The sequence below is a fragment of the Anopheles coluzzii genome, chromosome 2, assembly GCF_943734685.1.
Source record: "Anopheles coluzzii chromosome 2, AcolN3, whole genome shotgun sequence".
Lineage (NCBI taxonomy): Eukaryota > Metazoa > Arthropoda > Insecta > Diptera > Culicidae > Anopheles > Anopheles coluzzii.
The window spans coordinates 4,511,935-4,538,964 of NC_064670.1; the positions used below are offsets into that span (position 1 = coordinate 4,511,935).

The 27,030-nt window shown below is 47.7% G+C and overlaps 2 protein-coding genes across 11 annotated transcripts in view; both read right to left on the reverse strand.

The window, feature by feature from the left end:
- The window catches only part of LOC120952283 (cubilin), an 86,761-nt gene that overhangs the window by 26,159 nt on the left and 33,572 nt on the right, over positions 1–27,030 (reverse strand). The window lies entirely within an intron of this gene.
- On the reverse strand, positions 4,891–27,028 carry LOC120952287 (uncharacterized). The gene is made up of 2 exons (XM_040371544.2): positions 26,921–27,028; positions 4,891–12,716 (listed from the first exon to the last, which is right to left on the reverse strand). The coding sequence occupies exon 2, from the start codon at positions 12,171–12,173 to the stop codon at positions 12,063–12,065; it is 111 nt and encodes a 36-aa protein (XP_040227478.1). The 5' UTR covers positions 12,174–12,716; positions 26,921–27,028; the 3' UTR covers positions 4,891–12,062.

Here is a 27,030-nt window from a genome sequence, read left to right on the forward strand (position 1 = left end):
GAATTCTTTGATCTATGCAACTCACAGTAAATCAATTATTAATTTCGTTTACCATTTACTGGATGAATGCATTCAAAATTTTCATTATTCTTCTCATGAACTGGGCTTTCTCTTGCCTAGATTCAACCATTTGCTTTAAAAGCTGGAACAGAAAAAGGGTCCACAAATTCTATACCTACAATCTGCCATAACCTTCCATCACTTTAACTCATCTGACAGTGGCAGAGAAATGTTACTTCTGAGTTTCCATTCTATTTCTTTCAGCCTCGTTTTCAGCCTCCATTCCACTTTGCCATACCAACTCACTCGTTACACCGCTCATCCGCAAATAAAGGAAAGGAAATTAAACCATCGCTCAAACTCCTACAGCATGCACCTCGTTGCCTTGTGCTTCCCGGGAAGAATGTCCCATCAGCAGGAACCGTGTTGCAGGAACCCGCCTCAAAAGTGGGTCTCTCGCTCTCGCAATGAAACGGTAATGAAGCATCCATCCATCCAACCGTCCATCTAGTGTCAACCGAGTCGGAACGAAACCTGTGGAGACTTGCCGCTGAAGACGTGTGTATGTATAAGTGTGTGTGTTTTTACCGGAACACATTCTCCAACCTGTAACACAATGAAATAGAAGATCTCGTCGCACAGGTACGTTTCGATCGTCTAATTGCGTCCCATCGTACCTCGCTTCGCTACGCAGGCTGATCCCGCAAGTGTATGAGCCGGAATATCCGGACGGAAAGAACCAACGGCACAGGATCAATGCTCGATATTCCCCGCTGAAGATAAATATTTGTTGTTTGTCAAACATAATTTTTGATGGATTTCTCTGGGCGCGAAGAATCACAGGCGCTCACAGGAAGCACAACAGTTTCCTCGTTTGCCGTGCGACATCGTGTGCCCAGGGAACGCAAATACTGCCACCGCTGCAAATAGCTGCCTGTACAAACTGGCTGGATATTGTGCGGTTTCACTTGTTTGATGCAAGATTAAAGAGATTCAAGGAAGTGACATTTTCAATGATATCTTGTAGAAAATCATTTGCAAACTGTTTTGAACACTGTGCAGTTAATTTCGCTTCTTAATTGTCGTTGATTGTGCGTTGGGGAAAAACACGAAACAAACATCTTTCTTTTCCATTACTCGGAAGATACCGTAGCAAGTGCCGTACGCCGTACGATCCAATTGTTTTCTCGCACACGCTAACTGACTAGCGAGGCCACGCTCCGGCAATATTTTCCAATAGCAACCATCAGCAACATACACGACACATACAGTAGCCTCCTTCGGGCAGGCGAGAGCACAGCAAGTGCCCAGTAAAAAGCTCACAACTGTCTGCGTTTATGACAGCTTTCCCTCCCTCGTGGGCAGGAAGTGGGAATGGACAACTGGCTTCACAGCTGCCCGTTGCTATCATGAATAATTTTACGATAAATTTCACACAACTATCCTTGAATGTGACAGCTTTGTGATGCTGCAGCCTGTAGCCTGTGAATTCTTACACACCGCTGGCCCCCCTCGCAATTGCTCATTCGTCTGAACAAAACATGCATTTAATCGTTCCATCGCTCCCAGAAACACACGCCAGACGTCTCGATCCTAGGAAAACATAACAACAGTGTGCATGATAGTATAGCTGTTTTCCCCCCCGTACGTGTGTGTGTTTTGAATTGGTTTGCGTCGATGTTTTTATTTAAAGCACCATTTCAACCATCACAGCGCTCGGTCACCGGTTTTATAAACCAAAACCGCCCAAGGATCGTTTAAACGGTAGAGAGCCAATAAAGCGGCCCAGCTCGAAGCCGCCAGAAGATTCACCCTCAAAATGAAGAATAAAAAACCACCTCCACCATCACAGAAAGCCTTTCTACAGCTTCCTGTCTGCTCGTTAAAGAGAGCGATGCCACAGTGTCCTTTCGGAATCGAAATCGGGGAGACAAAGTTTAAAATTAGATTTGCCCTGCCATGATGAAAGCGCACCAGGGCTGCGACACCGCTCAGCGCTTCTACCACACCATCATCATCGGCCATCGCCATCATCGTGCTCATCATGATACCGTACTTCACGAAGGGCCCCTTTTCATTGACGATGGGATCGTCGTGCGGTAATAAATGATTCACTTCGTCCCTCTGCCTTTTCTTTCGTTTTTGCACTGTGCTTGCAGCAAATAACAAAACAAAAAATGTGGCACCATGTCGTCACGGTGTGTGAATGGTTAATGGAGCCAAAGGGGTCAACGCTAAAAGGGGCTTCCGCATTGGCTTGGTTGGGATTGTGTAATAAGTAGCCATCACTGTCTAGAACCCTTTATTTTAGTACATTTTATCTAGTTCTTTTTTTGCGGTGCGAATCTATTAGAATCACTTTAAAAAGGTTATTTTGCTAAAGGACACTGAATTGGGGTGTGTAATATTGCTATTTAAATGATGTGTGAATCGAGATAGTAACCACCGGAGCCCATAAATAAGATGTCCTATTTTTGTCGTGCGGCCGTTCTAAAAGGCAATGTTTTCCGGGCCGCCTGCATGCTCGCAGCAAATATTAAACAAACTCTTGCTTGCTTACAAAGTTGAGCAAACAGAAAATAATAATCATCTCTTAAAGCTAACAAAGAACGCCGGCGAAACGCCGGCTCTCCATAATCTGGGATTTTATCTCCCCCGCCCCCCTCCTGCCATACTTTGCTTGTCTTTTGGGCTTCCTTATCAACGATTAGCGTCGAGCAAACGTAATCCTACTCCATTATGGTTGCCCATCCGTACATGAGTAGCTTCTCGCTCATCAACTCAACTACGTCACACAGCGATAAGCTCACCGCCCAACCCGAGCCCTTGGCGAGTAGAACAAAAAAAAGCACACGCTCACACACAAAACCCGGGCAAACACCAAAATCATCCACTGCCAAGTGCATTTGTTTGTGCTGTGTGTTCGCGCCGCCACTGAAACATCGCCCATGCTCCTCCGTCCTCGTCGACCATGATTATCGCTCGCAAGTGCCACACCCAAACGCACGAAACGAACCATCAAATCCACCCCCCCCCCCCCCCGAAAAACACGAGAAAAAATACGGCAGCAGAGGCGGACATGAGGTGCGGGTTTTTAAATATAGCGCCCCCGGAATCGGAGCTATTTGGTGAAAGCATTAAAAGCTCAACCCACGGTATTAGCCTAGTTCTCGGGAATAAAACAACAATAACAACAGCAGCAAAAACAGCACCGTGAGCATGCTGTGTGTATCAGTGTCCTCCCGCCATGGTTTTTGTCCATGGTGCTTGTCAGTATGCGCACACACTCACATACAAACACATTGACAAATGGAGACTCCTAGGGAAAATTGAGACACGCTTCACGCGTTGCTGCTCGCCATGGAGACGCCCAGTGGTTCACGGGCCGCAGAATTATTTTCATCGCAGATAAGTGCTCATTAAATGCTCGCAGATCTTTGCACATCGTTTTGTTTCTCCTCACCACGGGGAGGACCCACAATCCGTTCTGAATAGGGAAATAAATCTCAACCGAACAAAATGGAGGAAGAATCACAACGGCCACAGATCGTCGTCTTGCTGCTGCTGTCCCTTCTCGTGTTCCCAACTGTCGACGGCAGAAGCTTTTGTACGGAAGCGTGGCTGCAATGCTACCGGGAAGCGTTTCAAGCATTGTATAAGCTTGCAACGTTGGTTGGGTTTCTTTAAGAGAGTGTGCTTAACATCGGAGTGACCCATATAATACGCAACGCTAATCCACCGACGGTAGAGTTCCGAAAAGAAATTCCTTTTGCGCTTGTGCGTTTTGTTTAGCACAGTAGCATACTTTATATTGCTAGAACTTAGGCTGTATTAAATGCTAATAACTCTATTATGGCTGACATCTTGAATATTGCAGTCAGGATTTCAATTATCCTTACATTTCAGCTCTCTGAAACAGTTTAAATCATAAAATAGAAACTTCTCCAAATCGGTATGTGCTTTATTTTATATTTTATCATACAATAGTTGCCGTGTCGTGACGACTGGAAACATCATTTATATAACAATCAAGTATTCAATATCGATCGGTAATTTTTATATTCAAATTCATTCATATCAAAACACTCATGTGCAATGATTTATTTCATAGTTTATGATGAAACATACATCCTTACGATGAAACATCAGCTCTCCAGCTCCCATACAGCCACAACATTGTGGCGATACTACAATCAATCAACATTTGCTCAGTTAAGCGAAAAGCATGTGACAGTGTCATTGGACACCACAGCAACAACGCACCGAATTGTGTTGTATTATCACCACCACTGGCAACAAAAATGGGGTTTTGTCAGGAGACATAAAAGCCTACAAATTAGCTCCGGAAAGTGTGACCCCTTACCCAAGCCCCCCCTGGGGGGCCGTCGGCTGCAGTTTTGTCGAGTCATCTATTTTTGCTATTGTTTCTCTCTTGCCCACCATTTCTTATGGGTGCACGGTACGGTTTGGATGACTCTTCACTTTTGCCGAGCCGATCTGTTCCCTAATAATACTGTCAGTTTTGAACAGCCCGGCTCATTTATTTACCGTGCCAAATATAGCGAACCGAAAAAAACAAACAAACACATACACAGACACCAGCGGCAAAAAGGACTACGTCATACTGGGTACACGGTTCTTTGGGGTGTATATTTATTAAAGAGCTATTTTTGAAACATCCCTCAGCCATCTCCAAAATTATGGTCAAGCGTCTAGCAATCAAGGGCCAATCACATTCCAAACCCGGGCACCCCTCATCATTCCAGGCACCCTCGTTCATTCTTACCGTGTCATGAAACGCCTGATAGTTTAGACAATTGGAAATCGGTTCCGGCATCCAGCAAATGCAAAGTTCATCATGTAGCACAGAGAAAAAAACAACAACGATCATTTAACGAGTACTGTTTAACTTTTCTTTTATTAATCTTCATTTGCACCAATCGGAACGCATCGAGCATCACCCTCCCACCCTATATGTTTGTGTGTTTTCTTCTCGCTCTCCATACCTTCATTCCGTTCGTTACTAAACCCCCGAGACCGGGACAGGGATTTTCATCTGTTTGCCTCTGTTTTCTTCCGATTTTCACTCCCGATCTCTGGGTAACGCGCGTTTCCATTGTCCGCACACTCATGTCGAGCGTCCATCGTCGTCGAAACGCACCCCGCCTTCCCTCGCAGCGGTTTAGTCTCTTAGTGTGAATGAGTGTTTTTTTAACGGTGTGTGTGTGTGTATGGGTGTTTGTGTGTACGTGTGCTGGGTTGAGCAAACAGGTATAATATAACTTACACTACTTACACAGACTGGGGTTTGCTGGTATTGGCTACGCATTCGCGGTGAAGGGAAAAGTTTCTTTTTTATATAATTTATTTTCTGTTTTTTTGCCTTGATTGCTCGGGTGCCATGTTTTGTCCGCTTCCCCCCACCCAGGCTCTATCTATGTGATAGAAGCGCTTTGCACACTGTTAAAAGGGGGTAGGAGAGTGGGATAAAAACATTGAGTTCGATCGGTACTAAATCCTTGAGACAATGATACATGCAACTGTTTATCCATTTAAAAACATTCACCTGTTCCAATACACATTTGTAACTATTTCCTCCCCCTTTCTGCCCATCCGTTTGCCTGATTTATGCTTCGCTATTGTGGATTTTAATCAGTGTAAATATACGGCATGCAACATGCTTTACATTCTATTGCATCCTCTGTTCGGTAATTGTTTGCGATAATGGAGCATTTCACTTCGGCTTCACTCTCTGTTTTGTTCCGTTTTGCAACTGGTATTTCATGTTCTGTGTGGTATGGTATGGTTGTTGCCGTTTCCTGTGTTTTGTTCGTGTCATCGAAGCTGATCACGCTATCGCACAACCGGAAAGCCGCACACAACACACGGTTGCATGTAACGGTTGAGATAAACTTGTCGAATAAAACAAAGCACACACACATTCATTACATTGCTTTTGTCTGCTCTATACATTGGCTGTGTGTTGTAGTTCAATACCTATCGGCGAACCATGTGGAAAACGTGTATCGAAAGCGCACAAAGTAATTGCCTCTCTAATGGACCATTTCACGCAATTAGCGTAATATGATCTTGGTTGCCAATTCGTAGACATTAAAAATCCTCTCACTATAATTAGCAGCAATGTGATGCACAAGCATCCGAAATAGGCGGCATTCATTTCTCAGTTTTTTGTTAACATCGTTCTAGTTCCATTAAGGAAGTGTGCGAACGCCATGCTTCTATCTCGATACATTCAAAGATGTGACAGCTGAAGAGTTCTTTCGTTCTGAATAGCCTCAAATTTTTCCCCCTTGTTCATATGGCAATGGTTTCGCTTGGATGTGCTTTCCACAACGGGTGATAAAAATGAACACTCCCACACACACACACACACATCCGCCCAAGCCCTCGAACAACACTTTGCAAGCCACCGTTGCATATGATTAAATACAGCTCCGTGCACTCCAGTACAGATGCACGTAATTACACATTGTGCCGCTTCACTCGACCGTAAAAAGTGCAGTAGGCTCCCAGGGACGTTGTCTTCTTTTGCCTGCGCTAACCTTGAGCACATCAAAACCGTGCAGCGCACCACCATTGGAAGCCAGCACAACACCGTCGAAGCATCGCGCAACCATCCTTTCCCGTACGCGCTCGGCCTCGGGATGCCCGTTTGACAGCTGAAGTGGTTGCAACAAAAGCGCAACGACCATGCACCGGAAGCGTCTGCCTTCCTTCCCAACCGTTCCCCCAGAACATTCACTTCAATTCCGGGCTCTTCAATTCTGTCCCCGCTTTCCCGCCCCTCGCCCAGCGATCTAATAAGATAACGGAAGGGCGAGAAGAAATAAACATCCTTTTGCGTGGGCTTTATGTGGGCCAGCTATCGGTTGGTGCAAAACTTTAAGCGCTTCTTTGCGCATTCAAAGGCAGTGAAAAGAGAAGCGCGAAACAATAGACGCTGGATGACGGCCGTGCAGAAGCGCCCGGCGAAGGACAAAGCGCAAACACAAAAACACCCCTGCCAAACAGGCGCAAATGCGCGTGATCGTACCCGGGAAGAACCAGGCGACAACAATAACAGCGAGCGCCCAACGAGAAGTGGATTCTGTTAAGCACGCTTAAGCGAAAGCCCCCCTCGCGAACGGGGAAGTACAGCGGCCGGCCAAGTTGAACTTGAAAGTGCTGAGGGAAAGGCGTTACATCTCCATTGCAGCGCGCCATTGTCTCGATGCGGGCGCGGCAGCGAAGTAGACATCGAGTGGACATCGAACTGGGCCACACTATCGACGGTGCCGGTGCGGGTGAACACGATGAGCGAAGACGTCATTAATACGGCATCCAGCATCCTTCACCTAGATTCGCCAGTGCAAAGGCGTAGCAAGCGTGCACCCGGATTCGTTGCAGCGCGAGCACGACTTTATCAGCATCGCGCTAGCACGCCATTTTCCCATCGCCTCCTGTGGGTAACGTTTTCTTTCCATGCTCTCTAGCATGTCTTCCCTTTTCCCCGTCAATCAATGGTGGTTTTTAATTTGATCGAACTTTCACGGGCATTCCGTTACACTGCCGCTGCATTCAAGTCAGCGGGAAGAAAGTTTCTCGGTTTTCTCGGTCCTCTGAGTGGATGAAAAAACGGAAATGAAAGCAACGGCGCCCATGGAAATGGGGTGTGGCAGTTGTTAAATTCGCATGAATGGGGAATAGTTCATCTCGAGTTTCAATTAAGGATGTTTTGCTTAAAAGCCGAGACGCATACAGCAACGATGGATCAATCCAGAACGTTTTTTAAAGGAAGGTTGGTTAATGGTCAAATTATACAACGATAATAGCGATGCTGTGTCTAGTAAAGCAAGTCTGAAGGGCACATTTAATGAGTGTTCTTTATCGACCAATATAAACAAGTTGGTAAAGCACCAACGCTGAGGAATAGAACACATCTAATCCTTCAAGCACAACACATGCAACAACACATTGCCGTTGGCCAAAGTCTCACCAAAGATCAGCCATAGTTTATATAGCTCTTCCTGTGCTCAAGATTCCTGGAAAGCAAGTCTTCTGGTCTGCTCGTTCAGTGCATTGTTACGCTCTGTTCTTCCTGGAAGCAAGCTCACAATAAAACAAAACCTCGTCTCGTCTGTCCCATCTTCGCGCACGCCCGCAACCAACCGCCGCCGTAATTGACAACCTCACGTTGATCTAATTACACAGCGGTCAGGAGTTTTCAATTCTTTTCGCTTCCCACTTCCAAGAAGCTGTCAGCCCGCGCGCTGTAATCGGCTGGCCCGGGGGGAACCGGGTCAACTGAATCTAAATCGTGGTGCTCCAACCATTCGGAGGGAATGAAAATGAGAGCGCATCCTTTCGTGCCACTTGACCCGAATAAAAGAAGCTCTTGAAATGGGTGAGCGTGCGGAACTTTGCTGCCCCAGCCCACCACCAACAAGGACAGGTTAATTTTAGCCAAGGCCAGACGACAACCCGATCGGTGCTTCCTGCTTTTGCTACTGCTTTGATTGATAATTAATGCGCCGTGGCAACGCCAACGCGAGAGCTCCCACAAGGTGAGCTTTGAGCAGCTTTATTTAATTCACCCAACAAAAAACCACACACGACGACACAACAACGAGTCGGCTGGATGATCGTGTCGAGGGGAGGATCGTGTCTGTTTGGGGTGTGTGCGTGTGAGTGTGAATGTGTTCTGTGACGTGACAAAACGGTCACTTCCAAATCCTTTTGAAATCCGAATGTGCTTGCTTTCTTTTTTGATAACAACAGTATATTTCACTTTCGATGGGATTTGTGTGTGTGTGTTTTTGGTTGATTTCCTGCTCGAAACAGATTATTGTCTCAGGTTGTTTTCAGTTTATTTTCATGTCCATATGCTTGTCCATATACTGGTTCGGGTTTGGTTTATACTTTTGTGTTCCGTACATGTATATTGTGTTATTTCATTCGTACAGTTGTGCGTTACAGATTTCCGACGCATTCCGAAAGCTGCTTCGAAAGCATTTAAACGGCTTCATGTTTCATGTCCACAATTTGCTTTGCTTATTAGTCTCTTGCTCTACCTTCCTCCAGCTTCCAGTTTCACTTTCTCTTCCTCGCTCTCTCTTTCTCTCTGTCTCTCCTTCTCAACCATTCTCAAAATGTTAGCATTCGATGCGTTACGATGGTAAACAAGGCTGTTCTGTTAACTACATTCTGTTGCGCACATTAAACAACGGTAAACTGGCCAACAACAACATGGAAGTAATGGATAATACTACTACAGCTAACACTATCACTACCCACGACTATAGTGATTTATCAACCCCTCACTGCACATACGCATACACACACACACACACATACACACAAACGCACACGTTCGCACACTTTTCTTTCTGTTTTGGCACACACACTCTCGCCCTGCTCTCCCATTTTGACATGCTGGTAAGAGTTAGTGTTGAAAGGGGAAAAAGTAAACCTGCTGTCAAGGTGTGTGTGAGTGTGTATGTGTGCACGCGTGTGTGTGTATGTGTGTCCTTTATTTCTTTGCCATTGGGTGGGTGATACAAGGGCGTCCTACGATTGGCCCGTAGGATTACTCATTTTCTTTTATATCAAAACCACAAACTTTAACAAACACCCTAGCCTACATGCCGGACACAACGGAACGGAACCTGCAGCAACCCTACACAACGGTCAAACACAAAAGGGGGGGGGGGGGGGGAAGGGGGAGGGCTAGAAGCAAAACCGTTTCTTTTTTGTTTTATGTGTATATTCCGACCGTCAACTGTCAATGCACGAACGGAATATCGGGATAGAGCAGTTGAGAGCTGAACGTGAACCGATCCCCTTCCCGAGAGCTCCGCGGTACAGTTGGAGGTGCCCTGTGTTGCCGGAAGGTGTTGTTTGGTCGGCTTTTTCTTCACGTTCACACTTAAGTAAGTTTATATGGGACAGGTTTTTTTTGCGGGGTTTTGCTCTTAACACTGCGTTATACTCTGCCGACCTTAGTACGAGATGCTGCTATAAACGATATGTGTTCACTAGAGTGCGTCACTGCTTGCACGCGCTTCAACGTTCCTGCCGGGGAGCGTCCTTGTTTGTTGCTGAACTAAAATCACCGCCAAGAGACAAACTGCAGTGCGGTGAGCGAGCTCGCAACCAACCCCCTTGCCCTGTTCGTTCACGGCAAATTGTTATGTTTCGTTCGTGATCGTTCGATTTTTTTGTTGTTTTTGGTATAATTTTCCTTCCTTTGTTTTCGAATTCCATACATCTTTACTGGCTCGTGCCTCGTTCTTTATTTTCTCTCTCTCTCTCTCTCTCTCTCTCTCTCTCTCTCTCTCTCTCTCTCTCTCCCTCTTTATATTACTTGTTTGGAAGCTACCGGATGGCTCTACTTAAAACTCTAAGTATATGTGTGTTGCTGATTTTTCGATTTATACACTCAACCATTTATTCAGCTTTTGAATACTTTTTTTTTTGTTCTTCTGTTCAATTCTTTTGTTCTATTTTCTCGTTCTTGTTTGTGATTAGCCTTCCCTCTTTCACACACATACACACATACACATTCGCTCTATCGCACTCTTACAGCGTGCCCGAATCATGCAACTAAGTATCGCTAAGTCTCTTTTAGTAGTTTAGAAGTTTAAGTTTAAGTAGCATTAAGAGTGTTGTTTTTTCTGTACTAGATAGATGTGTTTTGTGTGACCTTGTATGTGTGTGTGTGTGTGTGTGTGTGTGTGTGTGTGTGTGTGTGTGTGTGTGTATCGGTGTGTGTTTTGTTTGAGTGTGTACGTTTTACTTCTATTCTCACGGTTTTTCCTTTGTTTTGCCGCGCCCTTTTTCTTTCACTTTAAAAGATATTTATGCAGCTTGCTCGCTTTGCTTCTAAAACTAGCCTTTGCTTTGTTTTGTTTGGTTTCTTTTTTTGTTTGTTTGTTTCGTTTGTTTTTTTTTTTTTTTTGTTTTTGTGCCCCCGCTAAGACGGCTGTGTAGAATTGGTGTGTAAGATTTTATTCCATTGCTCGTGAGTGTCGTGTGCTGTGCTTTGACGTGTGTTTTTGACGCAGTATGAACAAGTGTGTGCCCGTAGTAGTTGTTGTTTTCGTCCTCTTCTTCTTCTTCTTCTTCGTCTACTTCTTCTTCCTGTTATCGAGAGGCGGTGCGAATCAGGTGCAACAAGCGTACGATGGGGATTGATTGATTGACTACTAAAGGGTACGAATCGTTTTGTGTAGACAGACAGAATGGAAAGCGTTTTTCGCGTAAATTCAAGAAGAGGACATTTTAAGTGTGAAAATTTGACGTGTTTGGGAAAACCGAGCGCCCAAGTAGTAGTGGAGACCGAGTTGGCCGAGAAGGTGAGTTACTATTCGAAGCTGATTCGGGGCTAGGCTGTGCCGCATAAAACAAAACGCTCTTCGCTGACGCCCGCCCGGGACATCAGTGTTAATCCGGTAGCTTCCCCTAACACTGCCTTTTTTGGGAGGGTTTTTGGAGGAAGGTTTTTTGTTTGCAATCGGTTTGCTTTTCTCTCTCGCTAATGGTCGTTCTGCCTCGCCCGGTGCCTGGTTGGTTCGTACGTTCGCTCGCTCATTCGGGTGGTTTTGAGGTCCGTTTCGATGGTAATGGTGATGGTGGTGGTGGTGGTGGTGGACTCACACTCGCGCTTCTACCACATTTCGCCCGTTACGCCATTGGTTCTACCGTCGCGATGGCGCAACGCAGCAGCTGATGGTACGGGTAGTGGTGATGGTGGTGGTGGTGGTAACGGTCGGTTGGTAGTGGTAGCTGGACACACGCTCCATTATACACGCTCACTACGGCTACTGGCCACGAGCGACGCGCCGCGCGCGCAGGACACGAGACTGGTGGGGTTGGTGCTGACGGTGGTGGTGTTGGTGGTGATGGTGAGCACGCTCGTCGCGGCCGCTATCCGCGCCACCGCAGCCATTGGCGTCGGCGGCGGTAGCGGCAGCACCGGTGGAACAAAATCCGTCCAAATTCTAACAGCCGGGGGGCCTTGGCTATCCATCGGCGAAGTGTCCTGGCCCCAGTTGGAGCTTATCTCACTTCGGTTCGCCCATCGTCGAACCGACCACTATGATCAGCACGATGAACACGGCTAGCAGCACCAGTATACAGCAGATCGCCACGGCCACCATCGCACTGTTACTCATTCAACTAGCTGTTTTGGGAAATTTTGGCTGCTACAAAACGCCCACCGCACACTGACGCACGGGCCTCTCCGAAGCGGGTGGGAGGCAGGCCCCCACGGACACTCTCACACACACGCGCGCACGTACGCACGCACACGGAAGTATGCACAAGGAACGTGCACAGGTAGAATGCACAACTAGTAGACCCCGGGGCAAGCCTGGTCTCAGATCATGATCCTGCGATGCGATGAAACCGCACACACGCACACACGGATCTCGCTATTAGCACACAGCCAATACTAGCACACGTCGTATGCCGCTGGGATTCTTGTGGCAGCCATCATAATCACATACACACACGCTTGGAAGGTTGGTTAGAAGCGAAACTGGAACTGCAGCGATACTTGTTGCTTGGCAAACGACACCATCGGTCAAGTCTGCTAGTTCATACGTCGGTCAGTGGGAGCACTGCTCGACTGCGCCTGAATGTTAGGCTATCTGCACAACACAACTATCAATCACTGTTCACTCGACTCGCCGGTCACTGGAATACTGGAATGCCACCTGTAAATTAGAAACTGTTACATTACACACACACTGCAAATTGGATTTTCATTCTTGGGAAGCTGCACCCAATCACAACGAATCACTTGTCCATTCCGTTGTACTGTTTTTGCAACGCATTCAAAGAGCAAGAGAGAAACAACGATGTCCAGATTCACATAGAGAGAGAGCAAGAGAGAAAGAGACGTCGTATAAAAAAGAAAACATAACCTTAACGAGTCTAAAATTAGTACTAAAAAACATTACTCCGATGCTCGAATCTTCGAATGATTGAAGTTCACCCGTCCAGAACTCAACGAAGAGCTTGAACCTGCGTTAGAAGCGTTAGATTGATTCCTCCACTGGTCAATACCCAAAAAAAACTAACAAATCGCCAACGTACCGCAACAAAGAAATTTGTTTTCCCTCTCCAATGTGTGTGCGTGTGTGTCTGTATGTGTGTGCGTAGCTCAGTGTTTTGCTTTCGGGCGTGATTGGATCGTGTGCACCACCGCGTTTGGTGAAACCGGCTGGATCTGCTCAAACCCATCGCCAAACGTCTAGCTGCGCGTTACTCAAATGAGAAATTTCAATCATGTTTTGGCTCGTGCTGTTGTTTTCGTTTGCGGATACGGGATGGCTGTTCGCTCTTCTTACTGCCGCCCAAACTCACCAAACGGGAAGCGGAATCTATAATAGCAAAACACACAACCACCCCACATGACGAAGCGGAATGAGGGAAGCGGTTGTTTTCCACGGCTTCTTTTTGTTGTATTTTTCAAATATTTACATGCATGCAGAAACTCGGGCCCCGTTTGATGTGCATTCCTGAGAATGGTTTCATGTTTGGCAGCGCTTTACAGCTTTGCCAGAATCAAAGCAAAACTTTACTTCCAATAATGTATTGTGTCTGCGGCGTGCATATTGTTTATCTCATTTAGCGAATGTAATTATCTTTGTTGTTTTTCGATCGTGAGCAAAACAAATTCAAAGACATTCTACAACACTGCAGCTACAATACGAATGAGAACGCGAGAAAACAAGGTTCCTGCTCTACTCCTATACGTTTCATTGCGCTTTCGACCATTGTGACCTTCACAAAACTCTCCGGACAGGCTCTCTAAACATGATATACCTCGGGAAAGAAAGAGAATACATCGCCCACCCCGATATTGTGCTTTATGGCACAACCCGCCGCCGCCCAATAACCTTTTCCGACCGGCTATTAGTAATTAAGGAAAATTTACGACACAATCGTTATTAAAACAAGGTTTGTCCATCGATCAGTAGCTCCCGTTCCGGGACATTCCGGCCGGCCAGCCGGCTGAAAGAGGATTCAGCAAATACCTTCGCGCTCCTCAACTGCAACGTAGCGTTCTAAACGAGCTTAAACAACCGTAGCCCCCTCCGGTAATGACTTTAATCATTTTCCCCGAGAATTATCAAACATAATCGAACGAAGCATCGTATTTGTGCTGTGTTGTTTTCCTTTATTTAATTAAATACCATAAGCATCTTTGCAGCTTCTGGCATGTAGGCTCATGTCTTCGGCGTGCAAGAAAACATTATCCGGTACAATATTTTCCCGATGGCCCTGAGTCAAAAGATCCATAAATCTCGGCCTAAACCTTTTGCGTTACATGCTTCACCAAACCCGCACTAAAGTCGGTACGTTTGATCTATACCACGTTGGCCGTGGTGTGTGTTTTTTTGTGTGTCTGTATCTACTCCAGCAATCCGAGCTTCAACCGCTCACGTACTCACCGGAAAGGCACCCAGGAGGGAATCGAGCAAATCGACTACTCGAACACACAATCCCATAGACACACGTTTTACCAGAACATGCGTATCCACCCGCAACCCAAAAAAAACAGGGGATGGGAAACGAGCAGTCGATGGTTGATCGTAAAATGAGCTAAAAAGGATAACTGCTCGCCCAGTTTGGCCCGGCCCAAATCAGCCCAAAGGATCAGTAGCACGTCAGCCCGGCGGGGTGTCGGAGCCCGGAGGGTGGCTAGGCAACGGTGGGTCATGAAAAACATACCAAATTTCACGCACGATTCAGCACACACACACACACACAAGGGTGCGCGGCAGAGTCGGTACGTGGTGGTGAAATGTGTGTAGTTGTATTTTATAGATCTCCCAAGCCGAAAAGTGCACACCGGATGATGAGGGTGGCCATCGATTTTCCGACCATAAGGGCCGCCGGAATGCGTCGCGGCAGCTGGAATGGAGGTGGGAGGTTACACCCTGGTTACACCGATACCATCGACTAAAAGCCTGGGCCATTGGCAGGTAGACATGAAACCGTACCGCCGCTAAAAGCCGACTCACTCTTCAATCAGCAACATCTATCAGCGGCAGACGCCACACATTACATCCGAGCTGGTGGTCGCGTAACATGACACCGATGGTCGTAAAACGGTGGTTGAGCAAGAGGGACACGAGGGGCGGGAAATGTAAAGATGGCACAACCAGTCTGGCAAGAAATCAATACTTGTCTTCGGGCACCGTACAAAGCATCTCGCTGCTCTTCGAAAACGAGAAAAGCCACCCGCAGGAAGGCCCATGGGAAAGTGGGGTGCGGGAGGGCGGAAAGGAGGCAACAACCGATATTCCGATCCCGGCGAACGATTGCGTGGAGTCGCTTATTAAATGTTCGCACCGAGGCGGGAGTGCGCAGAACGAGATTCAATTATCCTATCTCGCTTTTAATCTTTCTCGCGCACGCTTCACAACGGCCGTTGATCGTTTTCCGACGATTGGAAAATCGGTAAAATATGTGCTCGCTATAGAAAAGAGCACAGCAAAAAAGCACTGACAAAACCCCCCTAGGATTGTATTCTATTCTCATCGCCAGACGGTGACGCACACACACACACACACCAGTGCCACACAGTGCCACACATTGATTAGATGCAAATGTACCTTTACATCACGTGCAAAGAGCTTTCGGCACTGTCGTCGCGATCCGCGGTGTTCCAATGTATGAATATTCAAGTGTCCCGGTGCCAAATAGATTTTCCCGCCCCCCCTCCCCCTCCCGAAACCCCACACTTCAGGGTAAGAAAAACACTCCAAACAAAAGCCCGAAGGAAAACAAATCCGTTCAAAGCTCGCAAACGCGCGGAACGGCTACTGCTGGAACTCGCTGATAAGAGGAAGCGGAAGGGCAATCAGGTGCAAACCATTCGCGAACGATTGTTTATGTGTAGTGTGTTCCTCTGTGTTTGTGTGTGTTTGTGTTTCCTACCCATTCCCCCTTACAGACGGCCACCATGACGAATGGGGAGACGAATTTCCCATTTGATAAATTACCTTCGCTCTCTCACTGGTCGCGTATCCTTGCTCACCTTGGACACGCTTTTTTGACCCAGGGTCCGTTTCAAGTGACTATTCCCTTCAACCCTTCTCACCTGACCATCATCTCTTCCCATCTTCGCCCTCTCTGCTTCAGCCTTATTTACTCGGCCGAAAACGGGAAGGAACGCACGCGCGCAAACGCTTCCTTCTAGCTCGTTTTGCTCTGTCTCTCTCCCCCACACACACACACAAACTCGCTTTCCAGCTCGAAAATCGCTTCGCAAGGTCAACAACACTTTCGCGCCCGTCCCGAGGCGTGCCCGACCCGTCTGTGCGATCTTTCAGGTCGCCCTTCGTTAACCTTTTGGATTTAATGGGTGGCGTCACCCCCAGTGACCCTCGCCGGTACGGGGAACCCACCTTCTGCCGGGTTTTTAATGCCCTCCGGAAGTCTGGAGCAGGGCAGCTGTGTGACCTACGGCCGAACGCCATTACCAAGCAGCGGGCCTCGGTAGCGGATCGAGCAAGGTGATGTTCGTGGAAATCGGTTTCAGCTTGTCGCGATTTAGGAGTGGCTATCCATTAGCGTAAGAAAGTAAGAAATCAACCTGGTCCGGGGTTGGTCGGGAAAGCATTAAAAGTTGCTCCGTCCAACGATGACAGACCGAAATGACCTCCTTAATTATTAATTCGACAAAAGCAAGGCAATGAGCAATGGAACTTGCTGCTTTAGGTGGTACTTAAAATTTCGCGGATTGTTACTTATACATTATTGACACTGGGGCCAGCGCAAACGGTCAACGAGTTGGGGACCTACATTTTCTCCGTTCTTCCAGCGAATGGCGTTCGAGAGGCATTGCCTAATGAGTAGGTTTCACGAACAATTGAAAGCGATCACAATCACTTGCCAATAATTGCTACTTGGTTCGTTCGTTCCTGTGCGCCATGACTCTATTTCAAACTTTTTTTCCCTTTGTCACTCCGAAACGGGATTGTTTTCTGACTGGCTCCAGCTCCCTGACCTTATCCGTCCGATTTGGCCCGGCCCACTCTGTCCCAAACTAATGCCCCGAGTTCTTCGAGTAATTATTTTCCATCCTTCACCTTCACTGATTTTGGAGCAATCAACGAGGGCTTTGTGTGTGTGTGTGTGTGTGTGGAGTTGCCCCAATAGCATGGCGGGAAACTATTTTCCGCTCGAAGAAATTCTCGTTACCCACGAAGGGGAAGGGGAAGGAGGCTCAAAGTGAACCTACCAACTGGAACACTCAGCATTGAAGCATTTCATCCTCTGTCTGTGTCCATCAGCGGGAGTGTGTGTGTGTGTGTGTGTGTGTGTTAACCGGGATTACATCATTCAAACTCTACCAGCAGAAAGCCACGTGATTCATAGCGCACCAACGGCGGACAAAAAAATCCCCACCCGGTTCACGTGCACATTAACAGCAAAAAATCAACCCCAGACGGAGAAACTCAAAACAGACACGGCCATGATGAGTGCCATGCCATGGCTGCCCGGTTCGTCCGTGACGATCAAGTGCTCGGTACGGCCCGGCTCGTTGCTCAGACTCCACACGAGCAGCAAAAAAACACACACACACACACACCGAGCTCGTATTCGTATCGTTTCGATGAATCTGCAAACGGAAGCCGGTCACATCCGGGTTCCGGAGCGCTCCGGGAAATGGAAACTGTTGTTTTCAGCCCACATCTTCTTGTGCCCGATGCTTCAAACCGTACGGTGCGCGGCTCAACCATCCTCCCACAGGAAGCTCATCTTCAGCTCGGCTTTCGGCATTATGAGGCGAGGATTGCGGGGTCATTTGGGGTATGCCGGTGTGACACGGGTACGTTTCGTTGTGTTTCATCGACATCGGTTGCGTTACGTGTGAACGCATCGTTTCAATTTAACGTCTGCAATCTTGCTTTCGTGTGCGGGCTAAGAGGGAAGCTTGGCTTTGCAAATGTAATGCAACACATTGTGCATGGATTCAGCAAGCTAATGAGTTGCCATTTGCTCTTGCTGTGCATGGTACAGTTTGAGAGTTTGCGAAGTTTTTAATGGCTTCAATTTCAGTGCAACCATTTCGCATTCGGGGGTTTCCTGTTTGCATCCACAAAAAGTGCATCCATAGCTCACCCGCCACCAACCTTTTGAACCCAATTTGAGTGCGATGATACGATGCGCTTTTATCCATACCATAGCGTTAATTAATATCTATTATCTGCATATAATTTGTACAAGTGCAGTGGAGCACTGAAGTGGCGAGGAAATGTGCAAAGCTGTGTGCTCATCCACACATCCGTCCCGCAACATTCGCCGGAAAAAGACCGACCTCCGCAGCAAAACATTTAGCCCTTGCCGCAGCATGGTAAGTGTTCTGACCGAATTTCATTAGCGCCAGACCCGACCGACCCGATTGCCCCACGCCACATTTTGGACACGGGGATGCCGAAAATCCCCCCCCCCCCCCCCCCCTATCATCCCATTCGCAACGTATTGCAATGAATAAATTATTTAAAATCATGATCATAGCACGTTTAATATTAATTTGTTGCGAATCGCCACCGACCGTGGCGTAAGGAGGGGAGAAGTGAACCACAGCACCGAATTATCAGGTTTGGTTGCCACCTCACCAATGCCAGTTTGGGCCAGAACGTTGGTCAATTTGACTGTTCGTTGGGGTTACGCTCCACAAAACATTCGCTTCATTTTATTCAATCATTGGGTGGTGTGTGTGTGTGTGTGTGTGTGTGTGTGTGTGTGTGTGTGTTGGATTCAATTTGCAATCAAAAACACTGTCACGGTGTGGTTCTGCTCCGACGTGCAATGAAATGTTGCTGTTGGAAGCAGAAACAAATTGAACTACTCATTTTCCATCCCATTTGCCCGATTGATTGGAGCATTGAGAAAACGGGGAAAAGAACAAGATTCAAATGAAGATTACAATATTTTCTACCTTGTTGGATTTGGAGCAAAATTAAACGGTATTAGGTCCACATTTCAGGATTTAGTCTACGCAATTGATGTCTTTTTGTTATATCTGCGACTTCATTTAAGGCTAAGAACATTTAAGCGTCAACCTTATTACGTACGAAACCCTCTAGGCGTAAGAGTTGATGACACTCTGCAAGCAAAAGAACCGTGCTGATATTTTCAATCTCCAAGATCATAATTACACCGAGACATTGACCGAGAGGTTGTGCGAAGATCTTTGGACCTCCAATGGAATCTTCGATCTCAAAATTCCATTCCATTGCGCCGACATTCCATCTTCTCCGCCGTCGAAAAACAGACAGCTTCAAGTGCATAATGTTTCGCAAGATCACAGCGCCCGCACACACCAATACAAACCCAGCAAATCTGGGTCTGGTTTTAATTTTGAGCCGCGCGAAAAGTTTATAAATATCTTCCTATAACACCGCTCAAGCCAGACCCCGCCAGACCGGAACAGCGATGGATTTGGTTCCGATCGCTGTTGTTCGGCAATCGATACCAATGCTCGATGTTCTATATTCCATTCCATTCCACCCATTAAAAATATCTCCCAACCTGTGTGTGTGTATACACACGTGTACCAAAAGGACCAAGGACAGCTGCAACCCGATCCGGTTCGGCTCAGCCACTCAAACCATTCGTTTGTTGCCCCGTATCCTTGACATAATTTCTACGTGTTGTGTACCTTTAAATTATCTGCGACACAAATGCGTTTTCTTGCCCGGGCCGGGCCCACCCCAAATGCCATTTCCATCGATGCGATTATTCAGAGAAAATCAATCCAATCATCAAAAAACCCCCGGACGAATTCAAACGGACGTATTCAAATTTATCGATTATCTGCTTCCCTAAATCTATCCTTTATCCATCGGGGAAATATATTCCCTCGCTCCCTTTGTGTGTGCCTCTCTCTCTCTCGCTCTCGCTCTCTCTGACTCTATCTCTTTTTCCATCAAAGACTTTACACTCTTTACAGCTTGGTGACGCTATTTGCGATCACAGATTTTCCTCTTTTTATTTTTGTGCCATCCGCCATAGAAGCTCAAAATGGTTCAGAATGTCTATTAGAAGAAGAAACTGGCGTCTACCGAAAGCATTCCATCTCTCCCGTTGATTTCCTCTCACCTTGCTTCCTCCTCTGCCCTTCCCTGCCCCAGCGACACACACACACACGAATTGATGATGCGGCAAATTATTTCCCCTCAACTCACGACGGCCAACGCTTGAAGGACTTTGTTTGTGTGAGTATTGCTGGGGCACTTGTTCACCTTCTCCGTCCATTGCTCCCTCCATTGCCCTCACGGTGACAGCAATAATGCCGTGCCGGGCTTTGAAAACTCAAGAGTTTATCCACCGGGACACCGGGAACGGTTTGATGGGGAGACGGGGGCGTTGTAAAAGGACGTCACTGCGCTACTCCGCACCCGAGCAGCGGAACCGGCCGACGGCAGCTTATTTTGCAAGCTATTTTTCTCCATTTGCTGATGCCGAAGCTGCTCGCCATTGCCGGGAGAGCATGCCCATTCAAATATTCACTCTCGACGCCGCTATTAACATCCCTTTTCTTGGGTGCGATTTTTTCGTTTGCTTCCGTTCCATTTTTTTCTTTTTTTTTTGTTGCTTCCTTCCAGTCAAACCCTCAAAGGCCCGGATCTCTTCAGACGGTTGACGGTTGAAGGTGACGAAGCTCGGGGCGTATGAAATTGCCCACTGTCGTAGCGGCGCATCGTGCCTCAAGTGGCAAGTGTAAGTGGCACGAGACTCTTTACTAGCAAACGCACAACGCACGGACAGCTCCCGTAGCCTGGCCCGGGTAGGTGTAGCTAATTGGGAAAATTGCCTCAAACCTTGCGTGGCGGGAGCTGGGTATTAAGTACACAACATTGATTGATTCTGTGCAAAGTGTTTTCCCTTTTTTTCTCCTTCTCTCTCTCTCTCTCTATCTCTCTGATTAAATGCTTCACGTTTACACCGGTTTATCGCAATCTGACCTTCCACCGTGGCGGGATTATGCAATAAATCTAAAATTCCGGGTCGTAAAGCTCGCACGATTTATCTCGTATAAATTGATCGAACGCTTCACGCTTTTGTATGCTAAATTTCACCCCCTTTTTCTCGTCCCCCGTCCCCGTTGGAGTTGGAGCGTTTATGCAAATGTGTATGTTTTTATTTCTGTCACTGCGCCACCCGATAAAACACGTCCCATCCAAACACTCGCCTCAGATAAATGTGTCCATTTTTGTGTGGGGAAAAGTCGACGCGCTGTTTGGGCACCACACGCCCTGCTTACGACCTAGCAAACAACTACACCGGTTCCACTCTCTCTCTCTCTTATCCCCTTCCCCTTGACCGATGATGATGATGATGATTTACGAGGCCCAAAAGCGCTAGCAGCACTCTCGGAAGGCAAAAGTTTTGTGCCACCACCGTCTCAAAGCCTCAAATCTACTCCGGCGTCTAAATCTGCCTAATTCGTTCCAATTCCGCGCGGGGCAGGAGGAAAACTGTTGCAAACTTTCTCCCCTTTCTCCACCCATTCCTCCCTCAATACAACCCGATATCACGCTGTGTGACCTTTCCGGAATGGACCATTACTTTCAACTCGTTCCCGGTCTTTGGGTGATATAATTTCTCATTTTCTTTCTTTATTTCTCTCTCTCTCTCTCTCTCTCTCCCGCACACTCACAGACACACACACTGTTTTCTCCACCGGGAAGGTGCACAGCAAGGGTAGGCGGAACACCCGAACTTTCACCCAGTTCAGGTCGATGCCGGCGAAAGGCTGCTGAAGTTGGGCGAGGATGACCAGGATGAGAGAAAAAATGCTGACATGGGGTGGAAAAGTTTCCTGTTTTGTTGTTGTCAAAAATTGATTAAACGCCACAAAGGATCTCTAATCTCGGAGAGGGAAGAGAGAGAGGATAATAAGCCACGCTCAAACCTTTTCCCCTGTTGCTAAATGAAACGTGTAAAATTGCGTATAAACATGAAAGGCCTTTGGCTTCCCTTTTGATGAAGTTATGATGATGGTCATGTTTCGAGCGAATTTGCGAGACGTGCGAATGCTAAATAGATGGCACATTTCGTTTGCCACTCGAATGATGACATTAGGCGTGTGCCCGAGGTGTGCCTTCAATATTTTATGCTTTCACCATAAAGATGGCGATGGGATTTGCATCTTACCAGCTTCCACGGAAAGGGAGTTCCTTTTTTTGCCTTCTCCAGAAAAAAAAACCATCCAACAAAACTAGAAACACTTAAGCAGCGCTCAAGTTTTGTTCACCGAGAAAGCACCGAGAAAGTTTCAATGACGAGGTGGAACAAAACTTTCTCCCCAGCGCGTTCTCGAGAATTGTTATGCACTTCTCGATCATTCTCTGGGGGCAATTTAACGAGCTCTCCACAGCGGAGAAACCGAACCAAAACTAACCGTTTGCCCGGGAGCTACTTTCACGCAGACTCACGCAGGCTGTGGCCAAAGTAAGAAGAAGAAGCAGGAAAAAACACATTGCAACACAATCATACACAAACACACACATAGACTCACATAAAAAACAAGAAGATTTCACTCGAGAATGGCAAAATGGTGGCCATCAAAGCGTCCATCGCCTGAGCCGCCTCGATTGCTTGCAAGGGGGCCGCGCTCTTTTATTATGTGCTTCGTTCGCTATGCCGGCCAATCGTTACCCCTGTCCATTATGGGGGGGGATGGTATGAGTAATCAGCATTTCCAGCAAAGGCCCACACTCAAAGACAGCACCACAACCCGGCAGAAAGGAAAAACGGAGGGCGGTGGCGAACTAATCATTCCTTCCAAACTTATTAACGTTTCTTTTGCCGACGACTCGATTTTGCTCCGCAAATTCGCACCGATCGTTCGCTTTCATTGGACCTGCCGACGAGGGCAAAGACGTCCGTGGCGTGATGCTAGCGAAGGGAAATGGACAGCACGATACTTTCCACTGCCAGGTTCCAGGAGGTTCTGCTGCCTCTAGTTCTCCCAGTTCGGCAGCTCTTATCGGATCGCGAACAAGAACATTCTTTATCATTGACGTCCGCAACCGGAACGTGTGCACTCGAGATGGTTATATACTGCTGCCTGTCCGCTGGCGCCTTCACTGGAGCGGCGGCGTGATGAACGGAGTGTGGCACACGCTATCGATCCTGCTATCCTGCTGCCCATCTTCAAGAGCGAAAGCATGCCCCCCGCTGCCCTGTTCCGCTGAGAGACAATAAAGCTTACGGAAGCTGAACCCAATAACGAAACAATCTGTATCCTCGTTTCGATTCCTCGACGGGCCGCCACGGGACGTATGAAAAATTATTGGAACGCTTCGCATTCGCCAGTATCTTGCGTTGCTGCCAAGGGCAGTTTTACTGCCAATGGCGCTCTGCTTCTCCTAGCCCTGCAATCCAAGCACAAACTCATACAAATTCAATTAAAGATATTCATCTCGAGGTCCCCGCCGTCTGCCCGTAATGGTGTAATTCGCCCTAATGCACCCTTAATACGATACTTCACCCTGCGAGGGCTGCGGGCGGCTGTTGTTGGGAAAAGTTCAATCATGCAAAGGGGGTGGAAAAATCGTTCAATAAGTTTCGTTTCATGATCGCCCAGCTCGCCCTTCCGTTATTGAAATTGTTTTCCTAATAATCAAACCGGTTCGGTCGGTGTGTGCGTGGCCGGAATGCAAATATGCAGCCACCTTCAATAAAGTGGCAATCATTTATTCATACTCCACCGCTGGAGGTACCCCTCGGCAAGCAACACTCCGAGGACGCCTACACACACACACAAACAGTCCACCGGAAGCTGCCAATGAACCGGGGGTGCGCCCGGAAGAGCAAGAACCGCTTCGCTGGCATCGTAATTAATGAGATGCCATGAATATTTGATGCATGAGTTTAGCGGCGTTGGCTTTTTGGGGGCTATGCGCGCGAGTGTGTTAATGCGCCCATGCCTCCCCCGCTAAATGATGGATGTGTTTGTGGCTGCACATTTAGTGTATTGAGTCTTGTGGGGGGGGCTGCAGGCCGCAAAGGCTTCAAGGTTTTTCACTCGTCCCCAGCGCCGTACGTACAAAGGCAATCCGTTTTCTTCTCGAACACTCTTTCTCGACTGACGGCGACAGTATTTGCATTCCAATGCTCACTCACCAGCGACGGCACGAGAAGCTAAATCAATTGCTCGCGGCTGTATGCTTTGCTTTTCTACACATTACATTGCCCCCTCGCCCCCTTTCCGCCTGCCCTCCATTGCGATCTTCGATGGCAATCAATTGCGAATGAAAAGCGATTCATCTTGCGATGAAGATTAATGGTAATCTTCCCGGTAACGGTGGCAGCATTCGCTTGCCGCTTTTATCCCGTCGTACGACCAGCCAGCCAGCAACAGCAGCAACCCGCTACCCCAATGATCGGGCCACAATCGTTCAGCACTGCCAGCGAAACGCATTCGGTGATTCATTTTTTTATCTTCCGTAGCGTTTTTCGATCGTTTTTTGCCTCATAAAGTGTGTGCCAAGTGGAGTAGCGACGGCGCGAGTTCATAAGCAGAACCGGTTCGGATGGCGTAACCAACCAACACACACACACACACAGCGTCCACAGACAACTCCATTGCGCTGGAGATGGCGGGGCCGCCCGACGAAACTCATACCACTGGGGTCCCACCGGTGTTTACTTAATACACACTTCGATAAACACAAACATGTTTCTATCGCCCGCTGATCGAAGTGAGAAAAATAACTCCCGGCTGGGTGGAGCAAGGGGAACGATCCATCCTACCCCTCTTCCACTCCCCCCCGAAAGACATCTAACGCAAACTGGAGGATGCACGGAAGCGATGAAAGGCTTAGCGCTGAAGAATCGACGGTTGGGAAATGGGAAAAAACGGGGGGGAGACAAATTATGACCCCCCACGGACCGCTCGACGGCTGGTTGAATCACGTGAGCTCAGACGGGACTGGGGAGTGGATGACAGGGGTCGAACTTCATTATGGATGCAGTAATGAGCTATATTCGGTCACTTTGCTGCGCCATTTTCCCGGGACGGCGGGATGTGTGTATTTTGGGCTGCTGCTGCCTTTGCGCTCGGAAAGGTTATCGAGGCACTAATGGATGGCGCTTGTTGCGCTTCGCAACTACCGATACGACAGCGTGGTGTGGTCCTAGCCCTACAACAAGAAGTTAATAGCGGTCCCACTATATGTGTGTGCTTGTGCACCCTACTAAGTTCATTACCCCGCACGGGGACCAATTTTCGGTACCGTACGGGTGAAGGGGTTTGCGTGCCAGAACACTTCCGTTTTGGGGCGCGTAGTGGGTGAGTGCGCATCCCGCAAACACGCACCGAGCATGCACGCAACCGTGCTTAAGCAGGGCTGCTAGTGGGGGAAGTGAAGAGTTCGTTTTTTATGACTCCTAAACTGCTGTGTCTGGCGAGAGCCGCGCTGTTGCTACGTGTTGAACGAGTGTAAAGGTACTTTTGGACCTTTTTTTTACTCTCTACCCTACAATTTGTCTACTCATCGTGGTCGTGTATTTTGGGAGCGAGGAAGGAAAAGGAGCACTGACACCTCCAACACATCCCGGTGAAAAAAAGGGACGTTTCTTTTTTTACAAAACCCCTAAAAGTGAAAGCCACCGGTTCGGGCGCTAGGAATGCAAAAGTTAATTTTGTGCTTCGTTTATTTAATATTACAGCAAAAATGTCCAAAATCCAACCGCCCACTCACACACACACATACGAAGGTAGAGGAAGCCAATGTTAACAACAAAAGCGTGGCCAATTGGGGCGGAAATTTAGAGAAAGACTTCAAAAGCTGCCAGCTCTTTTAATTACGTTTGCATTTTTTCTGTCCTTCCTATTATCAACTGGCTTTTCTTTTGTTTTTTTTTTCTTTTTTCTTCTGTTTCCGAACCATTTCTTTGCCAACACTCTCTTTTTGCAATGGTCCAATGGCTGAAGCGAGGGCAAATATGTAATACGCACACGGTTTGCTACTGCCCTCCCCGTTTGCACTTTCCACCTAAAAGCGCTTACATCCCTTTTCGTTACAACCCTCTCGATCTCTTGCTTTCTCTCTCTCTCTATCTTTGTCTCTGTAGCCTTCCTTCTCGTACGAACGGTGCTGATGCTCGGGCTAGATTTCACCACATCCGATGCATCGACCATTCGATGTGCCCGATTCGAAGCATCGTTGCCATCATCATCGTCTGCATTAGAGAGGCTCGATGCACACAATCCTTTTTGCGTTACACAGCCTCGGTCGTCCCCCATGGGAGCGTTCTGGATCGCACACACACACACACACACTCACTCACACACGCGCACAAGTACAAACGCACTCTCTCAGGCAGTAGATGCGCGCGTGCTCATTCCACCAACATCCTTCATCACTGTGTATTCACCATTTTGATTAACTTTCCATGACGTTACACCGCTGTGCAGGTAGGCTGCACACTGTATTGCATCCGCTTCTCTCTGTCTGTCTCTCTCTCTCTCTCTCTCAATCTCTCTATGTGTCTGAATTCAATCACACGGATAGTTTCTGGGTTCGATCAGTGCACGGGCGAATGAAATCCAATTCCACGATCACGAGCGTCATCACCCTCACATCACATGACATCCATGGCCTAGGAAGCGTCTCGCACCAACTCTTTGCATCCAATTACCAGGAAACAGCATCCCCTGATTTTGAACCGATGCGTTAACAAGCTTTTCAACAACAAAACAGAGGGAGGGGGGGGGGGAGAAAGCCCACACACTGGTGCACAGATACACACACACACGCGCGCTCTCCGCTACGTCCGCGGAAATCCCCCGGGAATGAATGGTCAACGCTTTTCCCGTCGGTCCGGTTGATGCGGTGAAGTCAATCCACCACACGGGGCCTGGCTACAGTGGTCAGACACATACACTCACGCACGCGCTGGCCTGTTACACGAAGGAGGGTGGCTGCCACTGTTCCCAGCTCGGCCGACGAAAATCGACTGACTGCACCGCGCGAGCCTGCGAAGGTGACGCGC